Below are 26,299 nucleotides of genomic sequence, written 5' to 3'. Positions count from 1 at the left end.
TACTGTTGACAACCGCACGCTTATGCAGCATCCACTGTCAAAGCGGTTTCTTAAAGGAGTCCTGCACCTGTACCTCCCGCTTCGTCCACCAGCTAGGTGAACTAGGTGAACAGACTCTTAAAGTTCTGTTTTCTAGTAGCCATAACTTTTTCTATAAAGTTTTCCTCTTCAAGCAGTGTTTCCCAGTAGCCATTGCAGCAAGTAGATCTATGTGTGGAATACTTCTACGGTTGGTAACTTCTTTTCGGTCTGCTGTAGTTTAAAGTTTTCACCTTTCCCAATCGGTTTTTTCTTATTGGTTTTGTCCTTCTAGCCAGTAGGCGTAAAAGTTTTCATTGTTTCTAACCCCGCTATATCGCGAAGGATCAAGGAAATGAGAATGTCTATTTCTCTTCTCGCTGAGAGGGCAGTTCCACAGCGTATTACAATATCCACAACTTCAGAAGCGGGCTCTATTCTTACTACGGCGATTTTTGGTGCTCTCGGTGCACATTGGTAAGTTGGCAACTTAGTCCTAGTTTAATTTTATTTTGCTCATTGGGACACACTACATGTTAGTTGTCGCCAGGTGGCCTATGCAGCATGAACATTTCTCTGCAGTTTTCATAGGGTCCCTCCCTTCAGATTACTGCTTTGGTACTTCCCATCAGTCCATCCTGGTCCGGTCCGGAGGGACGCTAAGGAAGGAGAAATTAGATCTTACCTGCTAATTTGCTTTCCTTTAGTCCCTCCGGACCGGACCAGGCCCCTCCATGTTCTCTCTACTCTTTAGCTTCTTTTATTAAGTAGGAAGTGTATTCAGTAGGAAGTGTATTCATTCCTTTACGATTCGTGGAACAATACTATATATATACAGAACTTTACGTGGTCTATACCACTTCTCTGGTGGTTGCTGGTGAGCTCAATTGCTGGAATCTATCTATAAAACCTTAAATACGCCATACCACTTCTCTGGTGAGAGTTGTGGCTGAGCTCAGTTGCTGGAATATCTATAAAACCTTAAATATGATTTACCACTTTTCTGGTGAGAGTTGCTGGTAAGCTCAGTTGATGGAATATATATAAAATCTTAAGTGGGCCATACCACTTCTCTGGTGAGAGTTGCTGGTGAGCTATAAGACAAGTGAGCCATACCACTTCTCTGGTGAGAGTTGCGGGTGAGCTATATTATACGTGAGCCATACCACTTCTCTGGGGAGAGTTGCTGGTGAGCTATATTACATGTGAGCCATATCGCTTCTCTGGTGAGAGTTGCTGGTGAGCTATAGTACAAGTGAGCCATACCACTTCTCTAGTGAGAGTTGCTGGTGAGCTGTAATACATATCGGGCCATACCACTTCTCTGGTGAGAGTTGCTGGTGAGCTCTGATACTTGGCATTGCCGAGTGCTTTGTGGCTGCTAGGATTCCATACGGCACAGAAGGTCTTTCTTTCTTTCCTGCTTTGTTATTCAAATACTGAGGCTAAGGTCACATGGCCAGGGCTCCTATTGGCTCTCTAGAGTCAGAGTTTTTTCTCAGTCTCCACCTGCTGGTAGGCGAGCACAACCCATCAGTCCAATCCTGATCCGGTCCGGAGGTACTAAAGGAAAGCAAATTAGCAGGTAAGATCTAATTTCTCCTTTTTGCATTAAGGATTGGGTTTGCTTACAGGTTCACAGTGAAAGAAATCATGTTTTCCATTGTTCATTTCCCACCAGTTCTCATAGAGTAATTTCATAACAGAGTGCTTAATGCCAACATTCCAAAACCCACCAGTTTATAAAGGCAGAAAGTGTAAATGTGTGCCTGTGTTTGCATATTTTATAAATACACATGATTATCACAGTCAGTTCCTCTCAAACTGCACCCTTGGAAACATCAATGCTCGATTTTGTCAACATGAACATATATGCTTGCATTTGGCTGAGCAATTTTATAATAGTCTTTTTCTTATGTAAAACACAGTCGAAATGCTTTATAAAATTATCCCCTGAATGTTAATTTTATATACAGGCTGATGTAATTACTAGAAAGGATTATTGTTCCTCTGATCACTGTCCAGCTGCAGAATAACAACTTTTAAAAAGCACGGATTGTCGTGTGGGACAATTCAAGCATGAGGTGCTTTCTAAGTACCAGTCTGAGATGTACTTGTAACAGAGATACACACTCCAAGCTTATGGAGAAATGACAGATACTTATATTATATTGGTCCCCTAAATTGATCTTTGTCACATGCTTCTTTGTGGGTTTTATCCCCTAGCCTCTGCTACTGAGGAAGGGTGTTTTGTATTTCCTTTTTGGAGGAGGGTGGGGGTAATGGTCATAGACATGCTGCCAACAGCATCTTTGTACATATGGAAAACATACTATGCACCAGTTATATGCTTGTTTAGTGACCTGAGGCTAGATGGAATACCAAATGACAAGAATAGCTCTCCCTTTTGAGCTTTGGAAAGGGAAGTAATTGGATAGTTGGCATGGAGCACACTACACAACTTGCAGTAGTAATTATCTACAGCCATAGTACAGTCTATAATGAAACTGCCTTTTCTGAGTTGCATTATAAAACTTTCTTCTCATACTAGCAACACCTCCATACTACAGAGGTAATGTGTTGTAGATTTTATAAATGGTTGGGGAGGGGGGGTTATTGGTTTTGAAAGGAATGGATCTAGGCTGTGTTGTGGTCACTAGTTTTCTTCGTTATCCAGGTGCTGCAGTAAGATACATCTGAGTGTGGAGAAAGCAAGGGTCGTATTGGCCAAGTAGGGTACTTGAAGATATGGAAATAGCATGGCTACTGTTTTGTCAGAACAGAAGAAATACATTCATTTATGCTTTCTGGCAAGAATAGCAGCCTTAATAGTGCAGTTAAATGGATTTATCTCTATTGAGTCAAAGTTACTGTGAATGAAAACTAAACCAATCATCTTCCCATTAGTTAGGAGACTAAAGGCCCAAGCTTTATAATGACATGGTAGAATGTGTTGCTTTCAGCACAAGCCCGTATAATGAGGGCTTTTCTTTGTAGTTGGTACCACTGAAATATAAGAAATGCCTTTTAATTTTTTTTTCTGATCTATCTTACCTTGTAGTCAAAATGACATTTTGAGTACTTTTGAATGATAGTGAGTTGGCCTGGGGCAGCTTTGCATGCTCTAAAATCAAGTGATTGACTGTTGAGCCTGGCATAGGGAATTAATTTATATCCACAAAACAGGAGAATTGGAGTGTGAAATCAAACATAAAATTACCTATAACACTCCAGTGAAATGACGTCTCAAAACATGTCACAGGCTCAAAAAACCTTCCAAATACCAAAATCAATTTTAATAAATATAAATTATCTCCCCTGTTTACTAAGGTTCGCTAGTGGCTATTGGGCGCTAATGCCGACACAGCCCATTTACTGTGAATGGGCTGTGTCAGCATTGCCAAGCGGCAGCCGCTAGCACGGCTTAGTAAACAGGAGGTATAAAGTCAAAAATGTGAAAAACAAAATAAGATGTCTTTTCAATAAACAGCTTCAAAAACTTCTTGAAACAGTTGTCACAGTCCCACCAACAGTGCCAATGTTTTGCAACTTGCTGCTTCAGGGATTCAGAACCACCACATCTGCAAGGGATCACAAAACAGAAAAAAATGATTTACATTTCTATAAGGTTCAGACTTTATTTGATAGGGAATTGATGTTACAGTTAGTTAGAAGGTATAAATGGTCTTCCAGATTTTTATCCCCCACTCCTCTGGACCGACAGGATTATACTCTCCTGCAGTTTGGGCAAGAGGACGTTGGACTGTTGAATGTGATGTGTGTTAGGTAGTTATTTAAGGTGGCAGGGATGTGTTCGAGGTGTGTCTCTTGTGTGCAGAGAGCATTTGACTTTAGACCAGAAGGGTGAAAGAATGTGCCCAAAGCCTTGATTAACTTTGGTACTGCTAATGTTGGAGGGGTAGCGGTAAGTAATAAAAATATAGTAGTAGAACCTTATTGGTAAACATGCCTACCGAGGTATATGTCAAGTGTTAATGTCTTGTTGGTATATTTATTTAAAAGGGGTGATTTTTATGCATATTTCAGTTAATACAATTTATACATAATTTTCTTTATCTGGTCAAATCATAGCACACTTATTTTGTTTCAGTCTATTGCTGAAGGGTTTAGAGAAGCTGTGAGATACGTCCTGCCACGACTCCTGCTGGTCCCCGTATACCACTGTTTGCACTACTTTGAATTGTTGCAGGTAAGAAAGTGTTTCTTTGTTGTCTTCTCAGAGTTGCCTTCCTTTTCTTGGTGCCAGCTAGAACTTGGAGGAGGTGCCAGTTCCTGTGGTTAAAGTATATCTGGTAATACACTTGTTGTAACATCTGTATATGACCAGACTCCAAATTTGTCATGAGAATGTGAAAACAATTTTCTTCATCCACTGCCTAACTTGTACTGGCTATCCCACTTTACAGTTATGCCTTCAGCATACAATACTATAGTTCAAAAATATAAACAGTAGTTGGTGGTACTTTATTTTGAATTGTTTAAAAATCAGTGTTGAGTAATTTCTAAAATTCTTTAAGCTCCTTGTTTGCAATACCCTTGACCTTCAGGCAGCAGTGCCACAAATAATCCGAGACAGAATGGACTGTGATTATCTTGCACATTGTGTATGGATTTATTTATTTTATTTATTTCTGCATTTGTACCCCACATTCTCCGAGGACAAGCAGGCTGCTTGTTCTCACACTTGGGTCGACGTCCACGGCAGCCCCAGGAACGGCAATTTTTCAAAGCAAAAATCATCAAAGCTTTGCCAGAGTCTTCTGGCGCGTGGGGCGCGCGCACCGCGCATGCACGGCCATCTTCCCACCCGTCGCATGAGTGCTCCCGCTTAGTTTCCTTTTTTCATGGTAGAGAGTGGCTGTGTTTTTGCTCTCTCTTCTCGGCCCTCGGAAAGAGCCTTCGCCGTTTTACAAAGTTTTACTTCGTTTTTTTCTTCCTTTCTTTTGTTTACCCTGTTCCCTTTCAAAAAAAAACAACTTTCCTTTATCTTCTCTTAGTTTTTAACCCTGGTTAAGTTTTCGTTTGCCTCTGTCACAGTCCTCTTAGGCCGTGCGTACGCATTTTCTCCTTTTTGTGTGCTTCTTCGAGCCACAATCGCGGATTTTGATTTCGCCACCGCTATTTTTCCGTCCATGTCATTGAGGACTCCCAGCAGCTTCAAGAAGCGTACTCGGTGCAACGTCGATCTCAGGTACCGATCCCCAGGCGTAGTATCTTCAGTGTCTTGGGCTCGACCATCACCCAGACACATGTAAGTTGTGTCTTAGCCTGAAAAGCAGACACAAGCGTCGAGACAAGCTCTTTGAGACTGACTTTTCGGAGCTTTGACCGGTTCCTCGGCGTCGACATCGGTACCGAGGTTGGCGGCATCGATATCTGCACCGGGGATGGCATCGACTTCAGGAGCGCAGGTAATAGCTGTCCGGAGACCACCACACACAGGGAACAGTGAGGCGTCGAGTGGGTCTCCACCTGTCTCGAAGACTCCTGCTGTACAGGCCCCAAGGGACCAACCAGATTCAGACTCGACCCCGAGGAGGCGTGTGGATTCCACATCCTCCTCGTTGGTACCGAGGAGTCTGCATGACGTGCATTGAGCGAAGGCGAAGAAGCATCGTCATCGGTCTCCTTCCAAGCACGGTACTGAGAGCTCCGGGGCGTCGAAGGATTCGGTACCCGTGAAGCGCCGACGCTGGGAGGAACGCTCACCCTCCATTCAAGAGGTGTCGGTCTTCGGGCAGCCTGGTACTGCCTCCTCGACCTCCACAGATTCTGACACCGACTCCTGTACCGACCCCGCAGCCTTTCTCAACAGCGACTCTAGACGAGCACATCTGAGCCAGGTCTTCTGGAGGGGTTGCTGCGTCAGTCTGCTTCGGTGCCAGGGGTGCTTGCGCCCTCTGTACCGTCGGTGGAAGCGGCAGCTGGCTCTATACCTGTGGAACTGGCGTCGGCTGCCACCCAAGTCGATTCCCCGTCGGCATCGATGGAGGGAGCTTCATCGCCGCCGGCATGGGAGTTGACCTCTCGACATTGCCATCGAGGACATGGTTCCTTGGCATCGAGACGGGCCCGGTTTAGCACAAACTCCTGTCCGACACTGATGAGGATGCTTCGTGGGATGAAGGGGAGGGTCCCAGGTATTTCTCTTCTGAGGAGTCTTGTGGTCTGATCCTACTCCTTCACCACAAAAGAAGCTTTCTCCCCCGGAGAGTCTGTCTTTCTCTTCATTTGTCCGGGAAATGTCTGCGGCTATTCCCTTCCCAGTGGTATCTGAGGATGAGCCCAGGACTGAGATGCTCGAGGTCCTGGACTATCCTTCTCCACCTAAGGAATCATCCACGGCTCCTTTGCATAATGTGCTCAAGGAGACACTTATGTGGAACTGGATGAAACTGTTGCGTAATCCCACCATTCCCAAGAAAGCTGAGTCCCAATATCGGATTCACGGAGAACCTGAGTTGATGAAGTCGCAGTTACCTCATGACTCTATGGTTGTGGATTCCGCTCTCAAGAGAGCCAGGAGTTCTAGAGACTTTGCCTCGGCGCCTCTGGGAAGTGAATCTAGAACCCTGGACTCATTTGGGAGGAAGGCGTTTCAGGCCTCTATGCTCACAGCCAAAATTCAGCAGAAGGCGTGTCGTAAATTCCTGTCCAGGGGTGCTTACGATACTTTTGATGTTGCATCCAGAATCGCTGCCTAAGGTATAGTGATGCGCAGGCTCTCATGGCTGCGTGCCTTTGACCTGGACAATCAAGTCCAGCAGCGGATTGCGGATGTCCCTTGCCGGGGATAAGGTCGAGCAAGTGGTTGATCAGATCATGCAGCAGGAAACCGCTATGGACAATCTCTCCCGCAGGGCGCCTTCTCCTTCTACCTCATCTGGTAGACGATTTTTCCGGGGAAGGAAGAATGTTCCCTACGCCTATAACAGGCGTAGGTACAATCCTCCTTCTCGACAGCCTTCTCAGGCTCATCCCCAGCGCGCTCGTTCTCGTCAACAGCGTGCGCCAAGGCAGGCCCTTGAAGCTCCCCAGCAAAAGCAAGGGACGGGCTTTTGACTGGCTCCAGCTGAACATACCCGCAATAAAAGTGTACGTGCCGGATGACTTACCAGTCGGAGGGAGGTTAAAATTTTTTCACCAAAGGTGGCTTCTCATAACCTCTGATCGGTGGGTTCTTCAAATAGTCTGGTTCGGATACTCCCTCAATTTGGTATCCAGGCCTCCAAATTGCCCACCGGGAGCTCAGTCTTTCAGCTTCCAGCACAGGCAGGTACTTGCAGAGGAACTTTCCGCCCTTCTCAAGGCCAATGCGGTCGAGCCCTTTCCACCAGGGCAAGAAGGACTGGGATTCTATTCCAGGTACTTCCTTGTGCAAAAGAAAACGGGGGATGTGTCCCATCCTAGACCTAAGGGGCCTGAACAAATTCCTAGTTCGAGAAAAGTTCAGGATGATTTCCCTGAACACCCTTCTTCCCATGATTCAGGAAAACGATTGGCTATGCTCTCTGGACTTAAAGGATGCTTATACACACATCTCGATATTTCCAGCTCACAGGAAGTATTTTCGGTTCCATCTGGGAGCACAGCACTTCCAGTATTGTGTGCTGCCCTTTGGTCTGGCGTCTGCGCCCAGGGTCTTCACAAAATGCCTGGCAGTAGTTGCAGCGTCGCTATGCAGACTTGGGAGTACATGTGTTCCCTTATCTCGACGATTGGCTGGTGAAGAACACCTCAGAGGCAGGGGCTCTACAGTCCATGCAAATGACTATTCAACTGCTGGAGCTACTCGGGTTTGTTATAAATTACCCCAAGTCCCATCTTTTCCCTGTTAAGCAACTGGAATTTATAGGAGCTCTGCTGGACTCTGGGGGATTTGCCTTATTTTATTTATTTATTTAGATTTTGCTCACACCTTTTTCTTTTTTTTTTAATTCTTTATTTATCAATTTAGATATATTAAACAAGCAAAAATAAACTTGTCAAGTAAATAACATCACTGTTTAACTATATAAGGAAATCAATTAGTATTCAAACATTTACAGCATGTTAATTAAAGTCCACATTATTGAGATTCAAAAATTACATCATGGATTCCAAAAGAAAATAATTAAGGAAGCTTTCCTTAATTCGGATGCTCATAAAAGATATCTTCTCTTAATATATAGGGTTCTAAGTTAATTACTCCCTTGTCCTTTTGCAGCTAAGAATGAAGAAAGCTGTGCCGGCTCATAAAACACATATTTATTAGATTGATATTTAACTAGGCATTTGCACGGGTACTTTAGAAAAAACGTACCTCCTAACTGAATTACACCAGGCCTCATAAGTAAAAATCTCTGTCTACGTTTTTGAGTCTCTTTAGTCACATCAGGGAAGAGACTAACTTTTAAACCAAGGAAACTCTTATCCTTATTTTGGAAGAAAAGTCTCATCAGCCAGTGTTTATCTGGCGACAAGGCTACGGTGGCAATTAAAGTAGATGCCTGAACCAATTCAGTATCTGAGGATTCCAGTATCAATGAAATATCCAATTCTGACTTTTCTTGAGGCACTGGGCGCTTCTGGGGCAGGTAATATATTTGTGTAAATGGTGGAACCATTTCCTCTGAAGCGCCAAGTGTCTCAGTAATATACTTTCTAAGCATTTCCCTTGGTAAAACTCCAAATTTTTTTGGAAAATTTAAAAAGCGGATATTATTGTTTCTGGTTACATTCTCCAAGAATTCAGTACGTCTCTTCAAGGAAATTAAATCTTTGATCATAGTCTCTTGGTTTAAATGAACCTCTTTCACTTGTTTTTCCAATTCTTCTTGACGATTCGATATTGTCTCTACCTTGAGTTCAGTCTGTTGAACCTTGTGGTCCATATTGGACATTTCTTGAGATAATTGTTTAATTTGTGGACTTAAGGAACTCCCCAAGTCCACAATCAAAGTGTATAGAGTCTCTAATGTAATTTCAGTGGGTTTCTGGGATTTAGGAAATTGTACCTCTGTAACTGCAACAGCGGTCTGTAGTGCTTTATCTCCGGTCACAGCTTCCATCTGGTACTGATTATTAGATGTCATATCTCCCCCTCGAGAGGCACCTAGATCACAAAAAGGGTCCACACTGTCCGCAGTTCGACTCTCCTCCTCGGTCCTGTGGACGACTACACTCTTCGGTGGCGTCCTGTTAGGATCCGGCGTCGACGTGCTCGCTCCCGAGGGTTGCGGGGGAGGCGCCCTATCATCGGGGCTGAGCGATAGCTCCAGTCCAGCGGTCTCCGAAATGGTTCCATTTCCACCCGGTCGACCTAGCAGACCTGTTCCCGGTGTTCCTGATATCTGTGCTCCACGAAGGTAATCAATCATTGTGGACTGTGAAGGAAGACTTTGCCGTGGAGGGGCAGCGGCGGAGGACAAGCGGCCCCTTCTCTTTGGCATTTTTCTTTCCCGGAGCTTTCTGAGCGTCCGAACTAGTCAGCGGCCATTTTGAATCTCCTGCTTCTGATTTTTTATGACCCACTCGCTCACACCTTTTTCTGTAGTAGCGCAAGGTGACTTACATTCAGGTACTTCCCTGTCCCTGGAGGGCTCACAATCTAAGAGTCCTGTTTATTAAGCTATACTACAGGTGCGCTAGTGCTTTTAGCACGTGCTAAAAAGTAGTGCATACTAACGCACACTTAACGCTATAAACGCCCATAGGAATATATGGGCATCTCTAGTGTTTAGCGCACTCTAAAAACACTAGCGCACCTTAGTAAACAGGGCCCTAAGTTTGTACCTGAGGTAATGTAGGGTTAAGTGACTTGCCCAGGATTACAAGGAACAGCAGTGGCATTTGAACCAGACACCTCTGGATTTCAAGACCGGTGCTCTAACCACTTGTCCACTCCTCTACTTCATTTGGCAAGATTTGACTACCATTTAAAAATGGTAGGGGGAAAAAAATTTCTACAATGATCAGCTGAATGCCATGATTTACAGGGTATATTCAGCAAAGAAAAGTGGGTGATTTGCTGAGGTGACCTGTGTTACCTATTTGTTTTAACATGGCCAGTACATGAGGCTTAATGTCATGCACTGCATTAATGAGATGCACCATGTGGCTATGATCATGCTCATGCGAGAGATCTGGCTCACGCTTCAGAACAAAGGTCTTTTTTTAAGACCACTACAATACAGACTGTATTTTACAATATTACTAATTCTGGATCATCATTATCGTTCTCAAGTATTTAGACTCCTGATGTAGGCCCTTTGGCCGAAACACAACGTTGTGTCGAGTCAATATACTGATTAATAAAGTTTGGTTCATCTTCACTCTGGAACTCCTGGTTTTTTACCCACTGTTTTGTTATATTGTGACTATCTGTGGGATTTCGTTGAGTTCTCCACGTTCGTGGATTCTCTACTGCTATGATCACGCTGACACCTTGAGCAGTTCAAATTTCCTCACTCTTATCTGACTCAATATGAAAAAGCTGGTTAGCATGGCTGTCTGGTAAGTTTTGTCTCTTTGTGGATGATACCAAACTCTGTAATAGGGTGGACACTCTGGAGGATTTGGATAGCATGAGGAAGGATCTGGAGAAGATTGAAGAATGGTCTGAAAATTGCCAACTAAGATGTAATGCTAAGAAATGTAGGGTCATAAAAACCCGAGGGATAAGTACAGTATAGAGGGTGAAGAGCTTCTGTGTACGAAAGAAGAGTGTGACTTGGAGTTGATTGTGTCTGATGACCTGAAGGTAGCCAAACAGATAGAAAAGGCGACACTCAAAGCCAGAAGGATGCTCGGGTGCATAAGGAAAGGGATGACCAGCAGGAATAAGAGGTGATATTGCCCTTGTACAAGTCTCTGGTGAGGCCCCATTTAGAATATTGTGTACAATTCTGGAGACCGCACTTAAGGAAAGATATAAACAGGATGGAGTCAGTCCAGAGGATAGCTACAAAATTGGTCAGCGGTCTTGGTCAAAACATATAGGGACATGCTTATGAACCTCAACATGCATATGCTGGAAGAGAGGTGGGAGAGAGGGGATATGATAGAGACATTTAAATACCTCAGTGATGTTAATGTACAGGAAGGGAGAGCCTTTTTTCAAATGAAGGAAACCTCTGGAATGAGAGGGCATAAGATGAAGTTAAGAGGAAATAGGCTTAGGACGAATCTGAGGAAATACTCTTTCACAGAAATGGTGCTGAATGAGTGGAATGGCCTCCCGGTGGAGGTTGTGGAGACGAAGACTGTGTCAGAGTTTAGGACAGACATCTCTTAGGAAAAGGAGTTGTTAGTGGTTACTGAGGATGGGCAGACTGGATGGGCCATACGGCCCTTATCTGCCGTCTTGTTTCTCTGTTTCTAGAATCCCATCTACCAAAAGATAAAAATAGGCCTCCAGAGGTTTTTCACCATTATTATTATTATTTATTGCATTTGTATCCCACATTTTCCCACTTATTTGCAGGCTCAATGTGGCTTACAGAGTTTTGTTATGACATAGTCATTACAGGATATCAGATACAATTGGAATGTACAAAGATTAAGTAATGGAAGAGAGAAGGAAGGTATTAGGTAGGATAGTATAGAAGGTGGACTTTAATATTTGAATGGGTTGGTGAGGTAGTTTGTAAGGCTATGGGTTATCTTTATAGGCCTTGTTGAAGAGATGTGTCTTTAGAGATTTGTGAAAGTTAGTTATTTCGTCAATAGTTTTCAGGGCTGCAGGTAGTGCATTCCACAACTGCGTGCTCATGTATGAGAAGGTGGTGGCGTGTATCAGCTTGTATTTCAGTCCTTTACAGTTGGGGAAGTGCAGATTGAGAAATTTGCGGGCTGATCTTATGGCGTTTCTGGGAAGCAAGTCCACGAGGTTTAGCATATAGATTGGGGCATCTGCGTGAATGATTTTGTGTACAATCGTGCAGCTCTTGAACGCAATGCGTTCCTTGAGTGGGAGCCAGTGGAGTTTTTCTCTTAAGGGTTTTGGACTTTGATATTTAGTTTTTCCAAATATGAGTCTGGCTGCGGTGTTCAGGGCTGTTTGGAGTTTTTTGATAGTCTGTTCTTTGCAGCCAGCGTATAGTGCGTTGCAGTAGTCCAGATGACTTATTACCATTGACTGTACCAGGGTTCGGAAAATGTGTCTCAGGAAGAAAGGTTTTACTCTTTTGAGTGTCCACATGGAGTGGAACATCTTTTTCGTCGTATTCTTCACGTGGTCATCGAGTGTGAGGTTTCGATCGATGGTAACTCCAAGAATTTTCAGATTTTGTGAGACGGTTAGAGAACAGTATGGTGTGGTTATGGTGGAGTAGTTGGTTGTGTTGTGAGGTGAGTACAAGACGTGTTTTTTCTGCGTTGAGTTTTAGCTGGAATGCGTCCGCCCAGGAGTGCATGATTTGGAGGCTTTGGTTGATTTTGTTGGTGATTTTGTTTAGATCATGTTTGAACGGGATGTAAATCGTGACATCGTCTGCGTATATGTAAGGGTTGAGGTTTTGATTGGCTAGAAGTTTGGCTAGAGGTATCATCATTAGGTTGAAGAGAGTTGGTGAGGGGGGGGGGGGATCCTTGGGGAACTCCACATTCCGGTATCCATGGGGGTGATATGTCCGCGTTCGTTGTTACTTGGTATGATCTTGTAGTCAGGAATCCTTTGAGCCATTTGAGAACTGTGCCTCCTACTCCGAAGTATTCTAGTATATGTAATAGTATTCCATGATTAACCATGTCGAATTGTAGGAGGAGTATATTGTTAGGAGGAGTATATTGTTACCAGTTGCAATTGCTTGTTTGAATGAGTTCATTGCAGTCACTAGTACAGTTTCGGTGCTGTGATTTGACCGGAATCCTGATTGAGACTCATGCAGAATTGAGTGTTTGTTTAGGTATTCATTAAGTTGTTTCGTCACTATGCTCTGGAGACCCGAAGGATCTGTTCTGGCCCCTTCTCTAATATTTTCCTGGCACCCCTCCCAATTCCTTGGATCTAGTGCCTTTTGTTGCACACTTGATATTCAGATCCTTCACACTTTAAATTCTTCTTTGTCTGACACATCTCCTCTGAACACTTGCCTTTCTTCTTTACTAAAGGACAATCATCTTATTTAATTTCCTCTTTCCACAGCCTTGCTCTGTCTCCCCTCCTCGCCCTTTCCTTTTACAGGGCTGCTTTCTTCTATTTCAGAACTCTGTCCAAATTCTGGATTTCATTTTTGACTTGAGGTTCACCTTCAAACCTCTGTTTGATGCTATGGTCCATTTATATTTTTAAAGTACTCCACTGTATTTGCTCTGTTAAACCTTGTATTTCATTTAATCTTATTAGGAGATTATTGCTACACTTGTCATCACTCATATAGACTACTATAATTTACTCTGTAATGGTTTGCCTGTTAACCACTTTTAAGTGTTTTTAACTAGTCCATTCTGCTGCAGTAAAACTGTTAGAATGCATGTCAAGCAGACTACCCCCTCCCGTTTTTACTTAAAGCTGAGTACTGGCTTTCAGTGTAAGCACAACTTTACATGTAAGGTCATCACTTTGGTCTTTAACAGCTTATCTTCTCAATCCTCTATTTACCTTGCAGATCTTCTAATTCCTTATATTCCATCTTGTACACTTTATTCTACACAGTCAGCCCTTCTTTGTCTTCATCCACCATCACATGGCCGTGTTGGGTCGATGTTATATCAAGCTAATAAAGTTCTTTTGGATTTTTCCCCTGTGTTTGGTGTGCTTTGGATCCTATCCTTTCTTTCTTTGATCTGTGTGGATCCTCACCTCTGTTTAGGCTTTGACATTCATAGGGACACTGCTTTCTCTTATCTGGGCCCCCAATCTGACTCTTCCTTTACACATTCAGCTCAAATATTCTTTCAGTAAGTTCAAAGAGCTAGGGAAAGCCTGGTTATAACTTTCGGCTAGTCCATCTCCCTTTGCTTAACCTCAGCAGTTCTGCTTTCTTTACCTCACCCCCTCTTGTACCTACTTTTTCCTTTTGTCCTTTTACATCCCCTCCTTCTTGGTCCCTTTCTCCGTTTCTCTTATCTACTTTTATTTTTCTCCCACATTTTCCCCTAATTCATTCACTCTGAACCAGGGGCAGTGTCTCCAAATGGGTTTGTGATATATTTTGTGTACAATTAGTAGTATAGCAAATATTTGTAAGTAAATAATTCGTTTATTTGCTAATGTGTTACTCTCAGCCACTTACATTATACTGTTATTTTTTTGTTCAAATTCAAACTCTGTATTTTTAATCTAAACTGTAAGCCATTTTGAACTTGAGGTTTTTTTTTTTTGGCTAATGTGGGATAGAAATGTCAGAAATAGGTTGACCCTTAGAGTCAAAATGCAGTGATAAACTTCACCAGCATGAGGTAGACCATTTTTCCCTTCTGCTGGCCAGGTACGTCAAATTCAAAATAGTGCTCCTGACACTGTGACCCACAGACCTAAGATATAGATAAGAACCTCCTCTCTAGGAATGCTGTGTTAACCCTTGTAGATATTTATTTGCATGTTGGTTTTGGGGAAAGAGAAGTGATATATCAAATTAGAGACCTGTTACCTCAATCCCTCTAATAGTAACAGTGATGGAAGACCTTGTGGGCCAACAATTGATGGAATCTTTTTTTCACTTTTCCTTACTACATAATCACAATCCGGGTTTAGACCATTATTCAGTATGGAGACAGTCTGGTAGCCCTTGTGCTACCATCGAGGAGGGAGGTCTCCTAGAAGGAGAGCATCACCCTGGTGAAGTAGGAAGTACTCCTGTAGCCAGGACCTGCCCACCAGGTGATGTACTATCCTCTTGCACCGAGGATATGTCTCCAAGTGCTGCCAAGGAGGGAAAGGTTAGGACAGCTGTTGTACTTGGTGATTCGATCATTAGGCATGTAGATAGCTGGATGGCTGGTAGACGTGAGGATCGCCTGGTGACTTGCCTGCCTGGTGCGAAGGTGGCGGACCTCACGCGTCACCTAGATAGGATTTTAGATAGTGCTGGGGAGGAGCCGGCTGTCTTGGTACATGTGGGTACCAATGACATAGGAAAATGTGGGAGAGAGGTTCTGGAAGCCAAATTTAGGCTCTTAGGTAGGAAGCTCAAATCCAGATCCTCTAGGGTAGCATTTTCTGAAATGCTACCTGTTCCACGCATGGGACCCAAGAGACAGGCAGAGCTCCGGAGTCTCAATGCGTGGATGAGACGATGGTGCAGTAAGGAGAGTTTAGGATTTGTTAGGAAATGGGCAACATTCTGGGGAAGGGGGAGCCTATTCCGAAAGGATGGGCTCCACCTTAACCAGGGTTGGACCAGGCTGCTGGCATCAGCATTTAAAAAGGAAATAGAGCAGCTTTTATACTAGAAATGGGGGGAAGGCCGACAGTCGCTCAAAAGCACATGGTTCGGGATAAGGTATCTTTCAAAGATAACAAAACAAGGAAGATAGGGTATCCTGATAGTGAGGTTGCAAAAGAGAGCATAGTAGATCAGGTGTCCCTAAATAAAAATAAAAATCAGACAAAAGATTGCAAATTAGTACTGTCAAGTACTAAGCATGATGTAAATGGGAGCAACAAACACAGTTTGAAATGTCTATATGCGAATGCCAGGAGCCTAAGAAATAAGATGGGTTAGAATATATTGCACTAAATGAAAAATTAAATATAATAGGCATCTCTGAGACCTGGTGGAAGGAGGCTAACCAGTGGGACACTGTCATACCGGGGTACAAATTATATCGTAGTGATAGGGTGGATCGAATTGGTGGAGGGGTAGCATTGTATATTAACGAAAGCCTTGAATCAAATAGATTGAAAATTCTTTAGGAAACAAAACACTTCTTGGAATCACTGTGGATTAAAATTCCATGTGTAAAGGGGAAATGGATAATGATAGGAGTGTACTACCATCCGCCTGGTCTGGATGAACAGACGGATGCAGAAATGTTAAAGGAAATTAGGGACGCAATCAAACTGGGCAACACAATAATAATGGGTGATTTCAATTACCCTGATATTGACTGGATAAATGTAACATCGGGACACGCTAGGGAGGTAAAATTCCTTGATGAATTTAAGGACAGCTTTATGGAGCAGCTGGTACAGGAACCGACGAGAGAAGGAAAAATTCTAGACCTAGTCCTTAGTGGAGCGCATGATCTGGTGTGGGAGGTAATGGTGCTGGGACCGCTTGATAACAGTGATCATAATATGATCGGATTTGATATTAGCTTTGAAGTAAGTATACATAGGAAATCAAATACGTTAGCGTTTAACTTTAAAAAAGGAGACTATGATAAAGTGAGAAAAGGAAATTTAGAGGAGCAACTGCGAGGGTCAAAACTTTACATCAGGCGTGGATGCTGTTCAAAAACATCATCCTTGACGCCCAGGCCAAATATATTCCGCGTATTAAAAAAGGAGGACGGAAGACCAAACGACAGCCGGCGTGGTTAAATAGTGAGGTGAAGGAAGCTATTAAAGCTAAAAGAAAATCCTTCAGAAAATGGAAGAAGGAACCGACTGAAAATAATAAGAAACGGCATAAGGAATGTCAAGTCAAATGCAAAGCGCTGATAAGAAAAGCTAAGAGGGACTTTGAAAAAAAGATTGCGTTGGAGGCAAAAATACATAGTAAACATTTTTTTAGGTATGTTAAAAGCAGGAAGCCTGCAAAAGAATCAGTTGGACCGCTAGATGACCGAGGAGTAAAAGGGGCGATCGGGGAAGACAGAGCTGTAGCGGAGAGATTAAATGAATTCTTTGCTTCAGTCTTCACCGAGGAAGATTTGGGTGGGATACAGGTGCCGGAAATGGTATTCGAAGCTGATGAATCGGAAAAACTTAATGAATTCTCTGTAAACCTGGAGGATGTAATGGGGCAGTTCTACAAACTGAAGAGTAGCAAATCACCTGGACCGGATGGTATTCATCCCAGAGTACTGATAGAACTGAAAAATGAGCTTGCGGAGCTATTGTTAGAAATATGTCATTTATCCTTAAAATCGAGCGTGGTACCGGAAGATTGGAAGGTGGCCAATGTAACGCAGATTTTTTAAAAAGGTTCCAGAAGAGATCCGGGAAATTATAGACCAGTGAGTCTGACGTCGGTGCCGAGTAAAATGGTAGAAACTATTATTAAGAACAAAATTACAGATCATATTCAAAAGCATGGATTAATGAGACAAAGTCAACATGGATTTAGTGAAGGGAAATCTTGCCTCACCAATCTACTACATTTTCTTTGAAGGGGTGAACAAACATGTGGATAAAGGTGTATCTGGATTTTCAGAAGGCGTTTGACAAAGTACCTCATGAAAGACTCCAGAGGAAATTGGAGAGTCCTGGTATAGGAGGTAGTGTTCTATTGTGGATTAAAAACTGGTTAAAAGATAGAAAACAGAGAGTAGGGTTAAATGGTCAGTATTCTCAATGGAGAAGGGTAGTTAGTGGAGTTCCCCAGGTCTCTGTGCTGGGACCGCTGCTTTTTAACATATTTATAAATGACCTAGAGATGGGAGTAACTAGTGAGGTAATTAAATTTGCTGATGACACAAAGTTATTCAACTTAGTCGTTAAATCGCGGGAGGATTGTGAAAAATTACAAGCGGACCTTATGAGACTGAGAGACTGGGCGTCTAAATGGCAGATGACGTTTAATGTGAGCAAGTGCAAAGTGATGCATATGGGAAAGGGGAACCCGAATTATAGCTATGTAATGCAAGGTTCCACGTTAGGAGTCACTGGGAAACTTGTATGCACCAAACTCTGACTCTCCCTTGTTTTTTTCATAATCTAATCTCTGAGATTATTTCCTTTGGATCCGACCGTATCCTCCTTGGTGGCGATTTCAATGATCCTACTCTGGATAGGAAATCCAAATGTCTTTCTAGGATGGCGAAAGCACTCTATAGGATCCAGGACCTTAAGACAATCCTGGGCCTGGTTGATCTTTGGCGTGTTTTCCATCCTACAGAGCTATTCTCCCCCTCATGGCAGTTTTTCGCGGATCGACTACTTTTTAATCTCCGCCAATTTATTACCTCATGCATGTAATTCTGAGATACTTAGTAGAGTCCTCTCCGATCACTCGCCAGTATCTCTTCAGTTAGCTGATAGTTTACCAGTCCAGAGCAAATCGTCTTGGAGATTTCAGTCCATGCTGCTGCAGGATGATGTCTTTATTCAATTTATAAAATCTAAAATGGATGACTTCCTTCCATTTCAATATCCTGGTGGAACATAAAGCTCTCCTGTGGTGGGATGCCTTTAAGGCTACTATTAGAGGTCACATAATTATTTATTCTGCCATGGCCAATCGTAGGTGTAGAACTGATTTGCAGGATAAAACTGCCAAATTTAAGCTGTTAGAAGATCAGTTCATTGTAGATAATGACCCGGCTACTCTTTTGAGTTTGCAGAAATTAAGATATGATTTGAATACTACTCTATCAAAGGAGGCGCTGGACCTTATTCATGCTCATAAATCAACATTATATGCTGAGAGTAATAAAGCATGCCACTTTCTTGCGTAATACCTTAAAACTAAAAGAAGTAGGAATAGGATCTCGCAAATTGTTGACTCCTCAGAGATCATACATGTCACAGATGATGCCATTGCCCAGCAATTCCAATTATACTATAACAAATTATATGATTCTGAGGTTCCATTTTCCTCAGGGCCCTTTGGAGAGTTTGGGAACCATCTTGATAGGCCTCTTATAGATGTCTCTCAAAACCATGCTTTAGAGCAACCCTTCTCCCATAAGGAGATCCTAGATGCCATTCATTCTCTTTCTACAGGTAAGTTGCCTGGAAATGATGGTTTTACTGTAGAATTTTATCAGATGTTTGCAGATCTTCTGGCACCCAAACTGCAAGTTCTCTATAACTCTCTCTTATTATATGAGGGTCAAACTGGCTCCTTCCATCAATCAATGATTGTTGTTATACCCAAACCAGACAGAGATCCATCCAGAGTTGAGAATTACAGGCCTATTTCTCTGATTGACATAGACAATAAAATTTACGCAAAGCTTTTGGCTCTCCGCCACCAACATATTGTCCCAGATATAATTCATAGAGATCAAAATGGGTTTACGGTAGCTAGATTAGCTAGTGACAATTCTAGACTTTTTTGGAATGTTCTAGCGCATGTTGAGGGCTCACGTGAACCTTTTATAGCGGTTTCACTTGACGCCGAGAAAGCCTTTGATAGAATTGAATGGGCTTACTTGTTCCATATTTTGGCTTGGTTTAATTTTAGCCCAGCCTTTATTAGAATGGTAAAAGTTTTGTATACTAATCCGATAGCTTCCATCTTTGTGAATGGTATTAATTCTCAATTTTTTCTCCTTAGAAGAGGCATTAAGCAAGGCTGTCCACTGTCTCCACTTCTTTTCAATATTGCCTTGGAGCCTCTGGCTATAGCCATTAGTGCACATTCGAATATCTCTGGTGTGTCTGTTGGAGGGGAGATGTTTAAGCTTTCCATCTACACTGATGATATTTTGCTATATACCACACCCAATTCTCTTCCCAGTATATTGGACGTAATCAATTCTTTTTCCACTCTGGTTATAAAATCAACTGGTCTAAATCAGCTATAATGCCGCTCAATTCCTTAGCGTATAGATCTCAGATATCCCCATACCCATTCTCCTGGGAGCCGTGCAAACTTAAGTATTTGGGGGTATGGTATGCGAAGTCTGTTGATCAAAGTTTGATCCTTGTTAAGGAGCAAATTTTATCCTTAGCCACTTCGATTCTAAATTTGTGGTCCCCGTTGTATTTAATGTGGTGGGGGAGAGTAGAGGCTATCAAGATGGTTCTAGCCCCAAAGTTGAATTACATTTTCAGTATGACCCCCCTCTCCTTTCCAAATTCATTTTACAACAGGCTTGATTCCCTTTTAATTAAGTTTCTATGGAGGCAAAAGCCTCCCCGCATTGCGCTCAAGAAGCTTAAGTTACCAAGGCATCTGGGAGGTCTCAATATCCCTGATTTTAAGACTTATCATAAGGCCTTTCGACTTGCCCAGTCTTTAATGTGGTTCCAGGGGGAATTTACTAACCTCACACCTTGGTGGCAGATCTTTGAGGCAGCCCTGGTGCACCCTTGCCCTTTATCTCTTCTCCCGTATGCAGATTTGTATCCGTATACAAGACGCATTCGGTTGCTCAAAGCCTCTGCCTCTGATGTTCGTACGTTTAGGGCTGGTCTTGGAATTCGTACTGTCTCGTTGGAAGATGTTTCTCTCTGGTACAATTTTAGTTTTCCAACTGGTCTCCTGCAGTCTCAAACAGCAGAATGGCAGGGAGGGGGTATATGGCAGTTATCCCAATTATATATTGCTGGTACTTTGTTGTCACCTGATGCTCTGTCTGCATTGTATAATGTTTCTTTAATAGATTCTGGCACATGGAAGGACATATCCACATATCTTTCAACCTTTAAGGTCTCCCATTCAATCACAACAACTCCTTCAGATTTTCTCTCCTTTTGTCGCACCATCACATCGGGTGGAAAGAAGGCATCCCTACTATATAAAAAACTTCAGGATTCATATGCTGACACAGTTGCACCATTAAGGATGTCCTAGAAAGCGGAATTCAGTTTGGATGCGTCAGAATTTGACTGGTATACTTTTTTGGTTAACTCCCTGCGTCCCACTAAGTCAGCAGCGATATCCCAATCCTCATATTTTATATTGCACAAAGCCTATTGGACTCCTGCTCGTGTGGCAAGAATCACTAAGGGTGTCAACTTTAGTTGCTGGTCTTGCCAGGAGAGGGATGGATCGTTAGCGCATATGGTCTTCTACTGTAAAAACGTCAGAGCTTACTGGCAACTTATTTGGACAAGAATGTGTCTTATTTTTCACCTGCCAGAGACTACTGCGCTGTCTTATGAGGTTGTGCTCTTACGAGCCTCTTGTCCTAATGTCTCCCTTCTGGAGTCCGATAAAAAGTTGTTCAACATACTGTTAGCTGTTGCACTGCATTTAATTGTCTCCAATTGGAAAAATAATGTGTACCTCAATTATAATGAATGGTGGAGTTACGTTTGTGTGATTAGGAAATATGAAACAATTTTGGCCCATAGGCGTCGACGAATTAAATCTATTTTGAAGACCTGGGCTCATTTAGATCTCTTTTGTAAGGGGTCGCATAGCACCAATTGATCTTGTGTATCCATACTGTTTGTTTCCGGGAATTGCCATGGCTCTTTGATCTTCCTTTGTGTTTATTTGTGTGTGTGTGTGTGTGTGTGTGTGGGGGGGGGGGGGGGGGGGGTTTGCTTTTGTGTTTTATTTTTGAGTCTACCTTTGTATTATCGGTATGAAAAAGCCTTTAATAAACATATTTAAACTAGGAGTCACAGACCAAGAAAGGGATCTAGGTGTCGTCATCGATGATACGTTGAAACCTTCTGCTCAGTGTGCTGCTACGGCTAAGAAAGCAAATAGAATGTTAAGTATTATTAGGAAAGGAATGGAAAACAAAAATGAGGATGTTATAATGCCTTTGTATCGCTCCATGGTGTGACCGCACCTCGAATATTGTGTTCAATTCTGGTCGCCGCATCTCAAAAAAGATATAGTGGAATTAGAAAAGGTGCAGAGAAGGGTGACAAAAATGATAAAGAGGGAATAAAGAGGGACGACTTCCCTATGAGGAAAGGCTAAAGCGGCTAGGGCTTTTCATCTTGGAGAAAAGGCGGCTGAGGGGGAGATATGATAGAGGTCTATAAAATAATGAGTGGAGTTGAACAGGTAGATGTGAAGCGTCTGTTCACGCTTTCCAAAAATACTAGGATTGGGGGGCATGCGATGGAGCTACAATGTAGTAAATTTAAAACGAATTGGAGAAAATGTTTCTTCACTTAACATGTAATTAAACTCTGGAATTCGTTGCCAGAGAATGTGGTAAAGGTGGTTAGCTTAGCGGAGTTTAAAAAAGATTTGGATGGCTTCCTAAAGGAAAAGTCCATAGACCGTTATTAAATGGACTTGGGGAAAATCCACTATTTCTGGGATAAGCAGTATAAAAATGTTTTGTATATTTTGGGGATTTGCCAGGTATTTGTGACCTGGATTGGCCGCTATTGGAAACAGGATGCTGGGCTTGATGGACCTTTGGTCTTTCCCAGTATGGCAATACTTATATACTTATGTATCCTAGTATCTGAGTTCAAAAAGGAAATTAGTAGTGGAAAGCAAATCATTATACTTAAATTTGATATGTCCAGTGCATTTGACATAGTTGATCATGACATATTAATCAAATCAATAATTATCCAATAATTGGAATTTGTGGGGTAGTTCTTAAACATTTTAGGGGATTACTAAAATCAAGATCTTAGCAGGTTAAAATGTCAGGCTCCATATCTCCTCCCTGGTCTCCAAACCTTTGGGTTCCTCATGGCTTGCCGATACCTCCAATCTTATTCAATATCATGATGGCAACGCTATTCTAGGTACCAGAGGTTATCTTATCTTACACTTTCCTAGCACAAGAAGGTAAAATATAAATTTACTAGTAAAACAGGCCCGTTTCTGACACAAATGAAACAGGCTCTAGCGAGGTTTTCCTCGGAGTGTGTATGTTTGAGAGAGTATGTGTGAGATTGACTGTGTGTGTGAGAGAGGAGTGAATGTGCGAGTGTGTGTGTGTGACAGAGAGGAGTGAGACTGCTGGGTGCGAGTGTGTCCTCCTCTGTCCCCCCCCTCCAGCCACCCAGCGATTCTCCTCTCTCCCCTGCTCCCCCTCCAGCCACCCAGCGAGTCTCTTCTGTCCCCTGCTCCCCCTCCAGCCACCCAGCGAGTCTTCTCTGTCCCCTGCTCCTCCTCCTCCAGCCACCCAGCGAGTCTCCTCTCTCCCCTGCCCCCCCCCTCCAGCCACCCAGCGATTCTTCTAGCTCCCCTGCCCCCTCCAGCCACCCAGCAATTCTCCTGTGTCCCCTGCCCCCCCCAGCCACCCAGCGATTCTTCTTTTTGCCCTTGCCCCCCTCCAGCCACCCACCGATGCTCTTCTCTTCCCTGCCCCCCTCCAGCCACCCAGCGAGTCTCTTCTGTCCCCTGCTCCCCCTCCAGCCACCCAGCGAGTCTTCTCTGTCCCCTGCTCCTCCTCCTCCAGCCACCCAGCGAGTCTCCTCTCTCCCCTGCCCCCCCCTCCAGCCACCCAGCGATTCTTCTAGCTCCCCTGCCCCCCTCCAGCCACCCAGCAATTCTCCTGTGTCCCCTGCCCCCCCCAGCCACCCAGCGATTCTTCTTTTTTCCCTTGCCCCCCCTCCAGCCACCCAGCGAATCTCCACTCTCCCCTGCCCCCCTCCAGCCACCCAGCAATTCTTCTTTTTTCCTTGCCCCCCCAGCCACCCAGCGAATCTCCTCTCTCCCCTGCCCCCCCTCCAGCCACCCAGCGATTCTTCTTTTTTCCCTTGCCCCCCCTCCAGCCACCCAGCGAATCTCCTCTCTCCCCTGCCCCCCCCCTCCAGCCACTCCTCCACTTTAATCAGCATATATTAAATTCCCCCCATGTGCTGCAGAAAAGCACCGAGCACATCCTATATAATAAAACGCACCCCCAACGTTCTGAAGCCGTAGTTCCGGAACGTTGCAGGAATGCTTCAAGGCTTGAAGGCTTCACTTTCTCGGCTTCAGAACGTTGGAGGTGCATTTTATTATATAGGATACTTTTCAAGGGATTCCCTTACATAGGAACGAAATGGTGGAATTCTCTCCTAAAGGATATAAGATATATAAACAATTATTTGCCCTTCGCAAATCTTTAAAATGTTCCTCTGTCAGACTGTCTAACACTCACTCAGCCTATAATCATTATTGATGCACACTTGTTCACTAAATGTTTATTGCAGTCTTCTCTTCTGTCTTCATATTCTTGTTTATTGTAACACTTTTCATATTTACATTTGTAAGCCACATTGAACTGATATTGTTTTGGATAACATGAGATATATGAACCAAAAATTAAATAAAATATATATGATACTAGTAACACAAGGACATTTGCTAACATGGGCGTTAGGTGTTATTCTGCTGATATTTATTACATTTCTGTTATGTTGATTCTTTGTTTTACAGTGCTATTTATATTTCTGATACTGTATCATCTTAGTCCTATTATTAGGATTCAATTTGCTGCCTCCACATTTACCTCATTAAGTGTATTTATGCTTATATTTGGTACTTTTGCTATTGTTATGCTAGTCTCAAAATTGTATGTTTTATGTCAAGCTATATCTGTTGTACACTGCCTTGGGTGAATCTCTTCATAAGGGTAGCTAATAAATTTCATAAATTGGGATATTAGATAAACTTAATCGAAAAACAGGGAAATGTAAACTGAAATAATTCTATAAATCAAAAGAGTTTGCACACTTAGTTTGCGGGTGTCTCCACACAATAAAATCAAACTAACAAATGGAACCTCAAATCCCCAGATAGGGAGAATGTCATTGTAGAGCTACCACTACCATTATAGGGGTCCGTTTTTATCATATACCGTTCTTTAAATTACATTGATGGTGGATTTTTTTGTTGGGTCAAATCTTAAAGTGAACAACAGACAATTATTTAAACAAACAAGGCACTAACAGTGGCTGATATCCTTAAGCTCTTACATGATTAGAATGCATCAGCAAATCCCTCTCTTCCTGTGAGAAGCAATGAACTCCACAGCAACTCATCAGATCCTTGCCTGAATGGGGGTGCAGGAAAGAGGCTGGGTGTCACCTTGAGCATTTTGTTTTTTCAGGTTTACATGTGCCTCTTGTTTTGATGACTGATTTGTGGCTTTGTCCTCAGTAAACTATTTTAGTATCTGAACATTTCTTTATTTGTTGGGTGGGGGGATTTAGCAATTGCAAGAATGTAGTGAAGATGAAGAGGACAGGGAGTGCCTGAAACAGGCCACCACTGCACTCCTGAACCTACGCTGCAGCATGGAGCGCATCTACAACAAGCATTCGCCTCGTCGCAGACCTGGGTAAGATTGCACAGGACATGCCAAAAGCATGGACTCCTTTGAGAAGAGCATTAGTGAGCTGGTTCTGCTTCAGTTTGTCTAACTGCGTGAGGAAAACAAATAAAAGCATATATGAGAGGTTAATTTTAAGAAGAATCTGAGTTTATGACAGTGGTCAGAGGAAACTCTCGGGCAAGATGGGGAAAGGGGAGCAAGAATATAAAAGGCAGAATTTTCTGAACAGCTGTGAGTGAAGCCTTATGAAGCCAGAGCTACAGTTAGTTCCGTTTGAGCTGGAAGATGAAGAAAAAAGAGCATGAGTAACTAATGAGCAGACCAATAAAAAAATAGAAAAGTCTGCCCTTTGGAGGAGTCAGGGCTATTTGAGCATAGGAGAGCAGCCTACCGTGCATTGCATTGTGATTTATTGTCTTTGTTTAAGCGGGTATAAGTAATTGTCATATGATTTATTCTGTTAGTCATGCCCATCCATGTTTCAGAGGATAAGGTATATAATCTGAAATATGTATACTACTAAAATATTCAGTGTGCCCCTTTCATATATCAGTGATGTAACTGCAGCAGTGTTGTTTTTCTTGGTTTCAGGGAAGTAGATAGACTCTGACTAAAGCTGTTTCTGAAGCTAGAGCCAGTGCTATATATGTCTCTGATTGAGGGAGGACTTTTAAGTCAGGGTAAGCTTACAATGTGCAGCTTAGAGAAGAGATATGGAGTGGGTGTGCAAGTGAGACTGGAGAGTGATAAAAATAAATAGCAACGATTGTTTAAAATTTGTAAATGTACTGATTGAAAATTTGAGCTGGGCATGAATACTGAGAGGAGAGCATGCCTACAAAAATGTCTGCACGGCAATTAGAAGGAGACCTGGTAACATCTGAAAGCAATTTGATTGGCTGATGACTCAATATACTCAAAGAGGAATTTTAGTTGAGACATTTCTCCCCCGCCCCCCAGTCCGGCATTTCTGTTTCCCCTTCTCCCCCTCCCGAGTCCAGTATTTCTCTCCCTCCTTTCACCCTCCCAGGTCCAGCATTTCTCTCCCCCCTACACCCCCCCCCCCCCCCCCCCCGGGTCCAGCATCTCTTCATCTTGCTTTCCCTCCCCTCTGTTCTCATCATGTCTTTCTTCCTCCCCCCAATAGGCTACCTTAAAACAGCCCCCCCTTCTGACACAACTTCTCGTTTGGGCTTGGGTAGAAGGAAAGCTCCAGGTTGGCTGCAATCAGAGCATCAGACTTGCTGCC

At 43.1% G+C, this 26,299-nt stretch overlaps 1 protein-coding gene across 2 annotated transcripts in view; it reads left to right on the top strand.

Moving 5' to 3' along the window:
• The window catches only part of SOS2 (SOS Ras/Rho guanine nucleotide exchange factor 2), a 330,826-nt gene that overhangs the window by 152,586 nt on the left and 151,941 nt on the right, over positions 1-26,299 (top strand). For both annotated transcript variants that reach the window (XM_030214043.1, XM_030214042.1), the window contains 2 exons: positions 4,130-4,228; positions 24,929-25,056. In XM_030214043.1, the coding sequence (XP_030069903.1) occupies positions 4,130-4,228; positions 24,929-25,056 (227 nt within the window). The remainder of the gene's footprint in view (positions 1-4,129; positions 4,229-24,928; positions 25,057-26,299) is intronic.

This window comes from Microcaecilia unicolor, chromosome 9, assembly GCF_901765095.1.
Source record: "Microcaecilia unicolor chromosome 9, aMicUni1.1, whole genome shotgun sequence".
In the NCBI taxonomy this organism is placed as follows: Eukaryota; Metazoa; Chordata; class Amphibia; order Gymnophiona; family Siphonopidae; genus Microcaecilia; species Microcaecilia unicolor.
The sequence above is the reverse complement of the archived record's forward strand: the minus strand, read 5'-3'. Positions and strand labels throughout refer to the sequence as shown.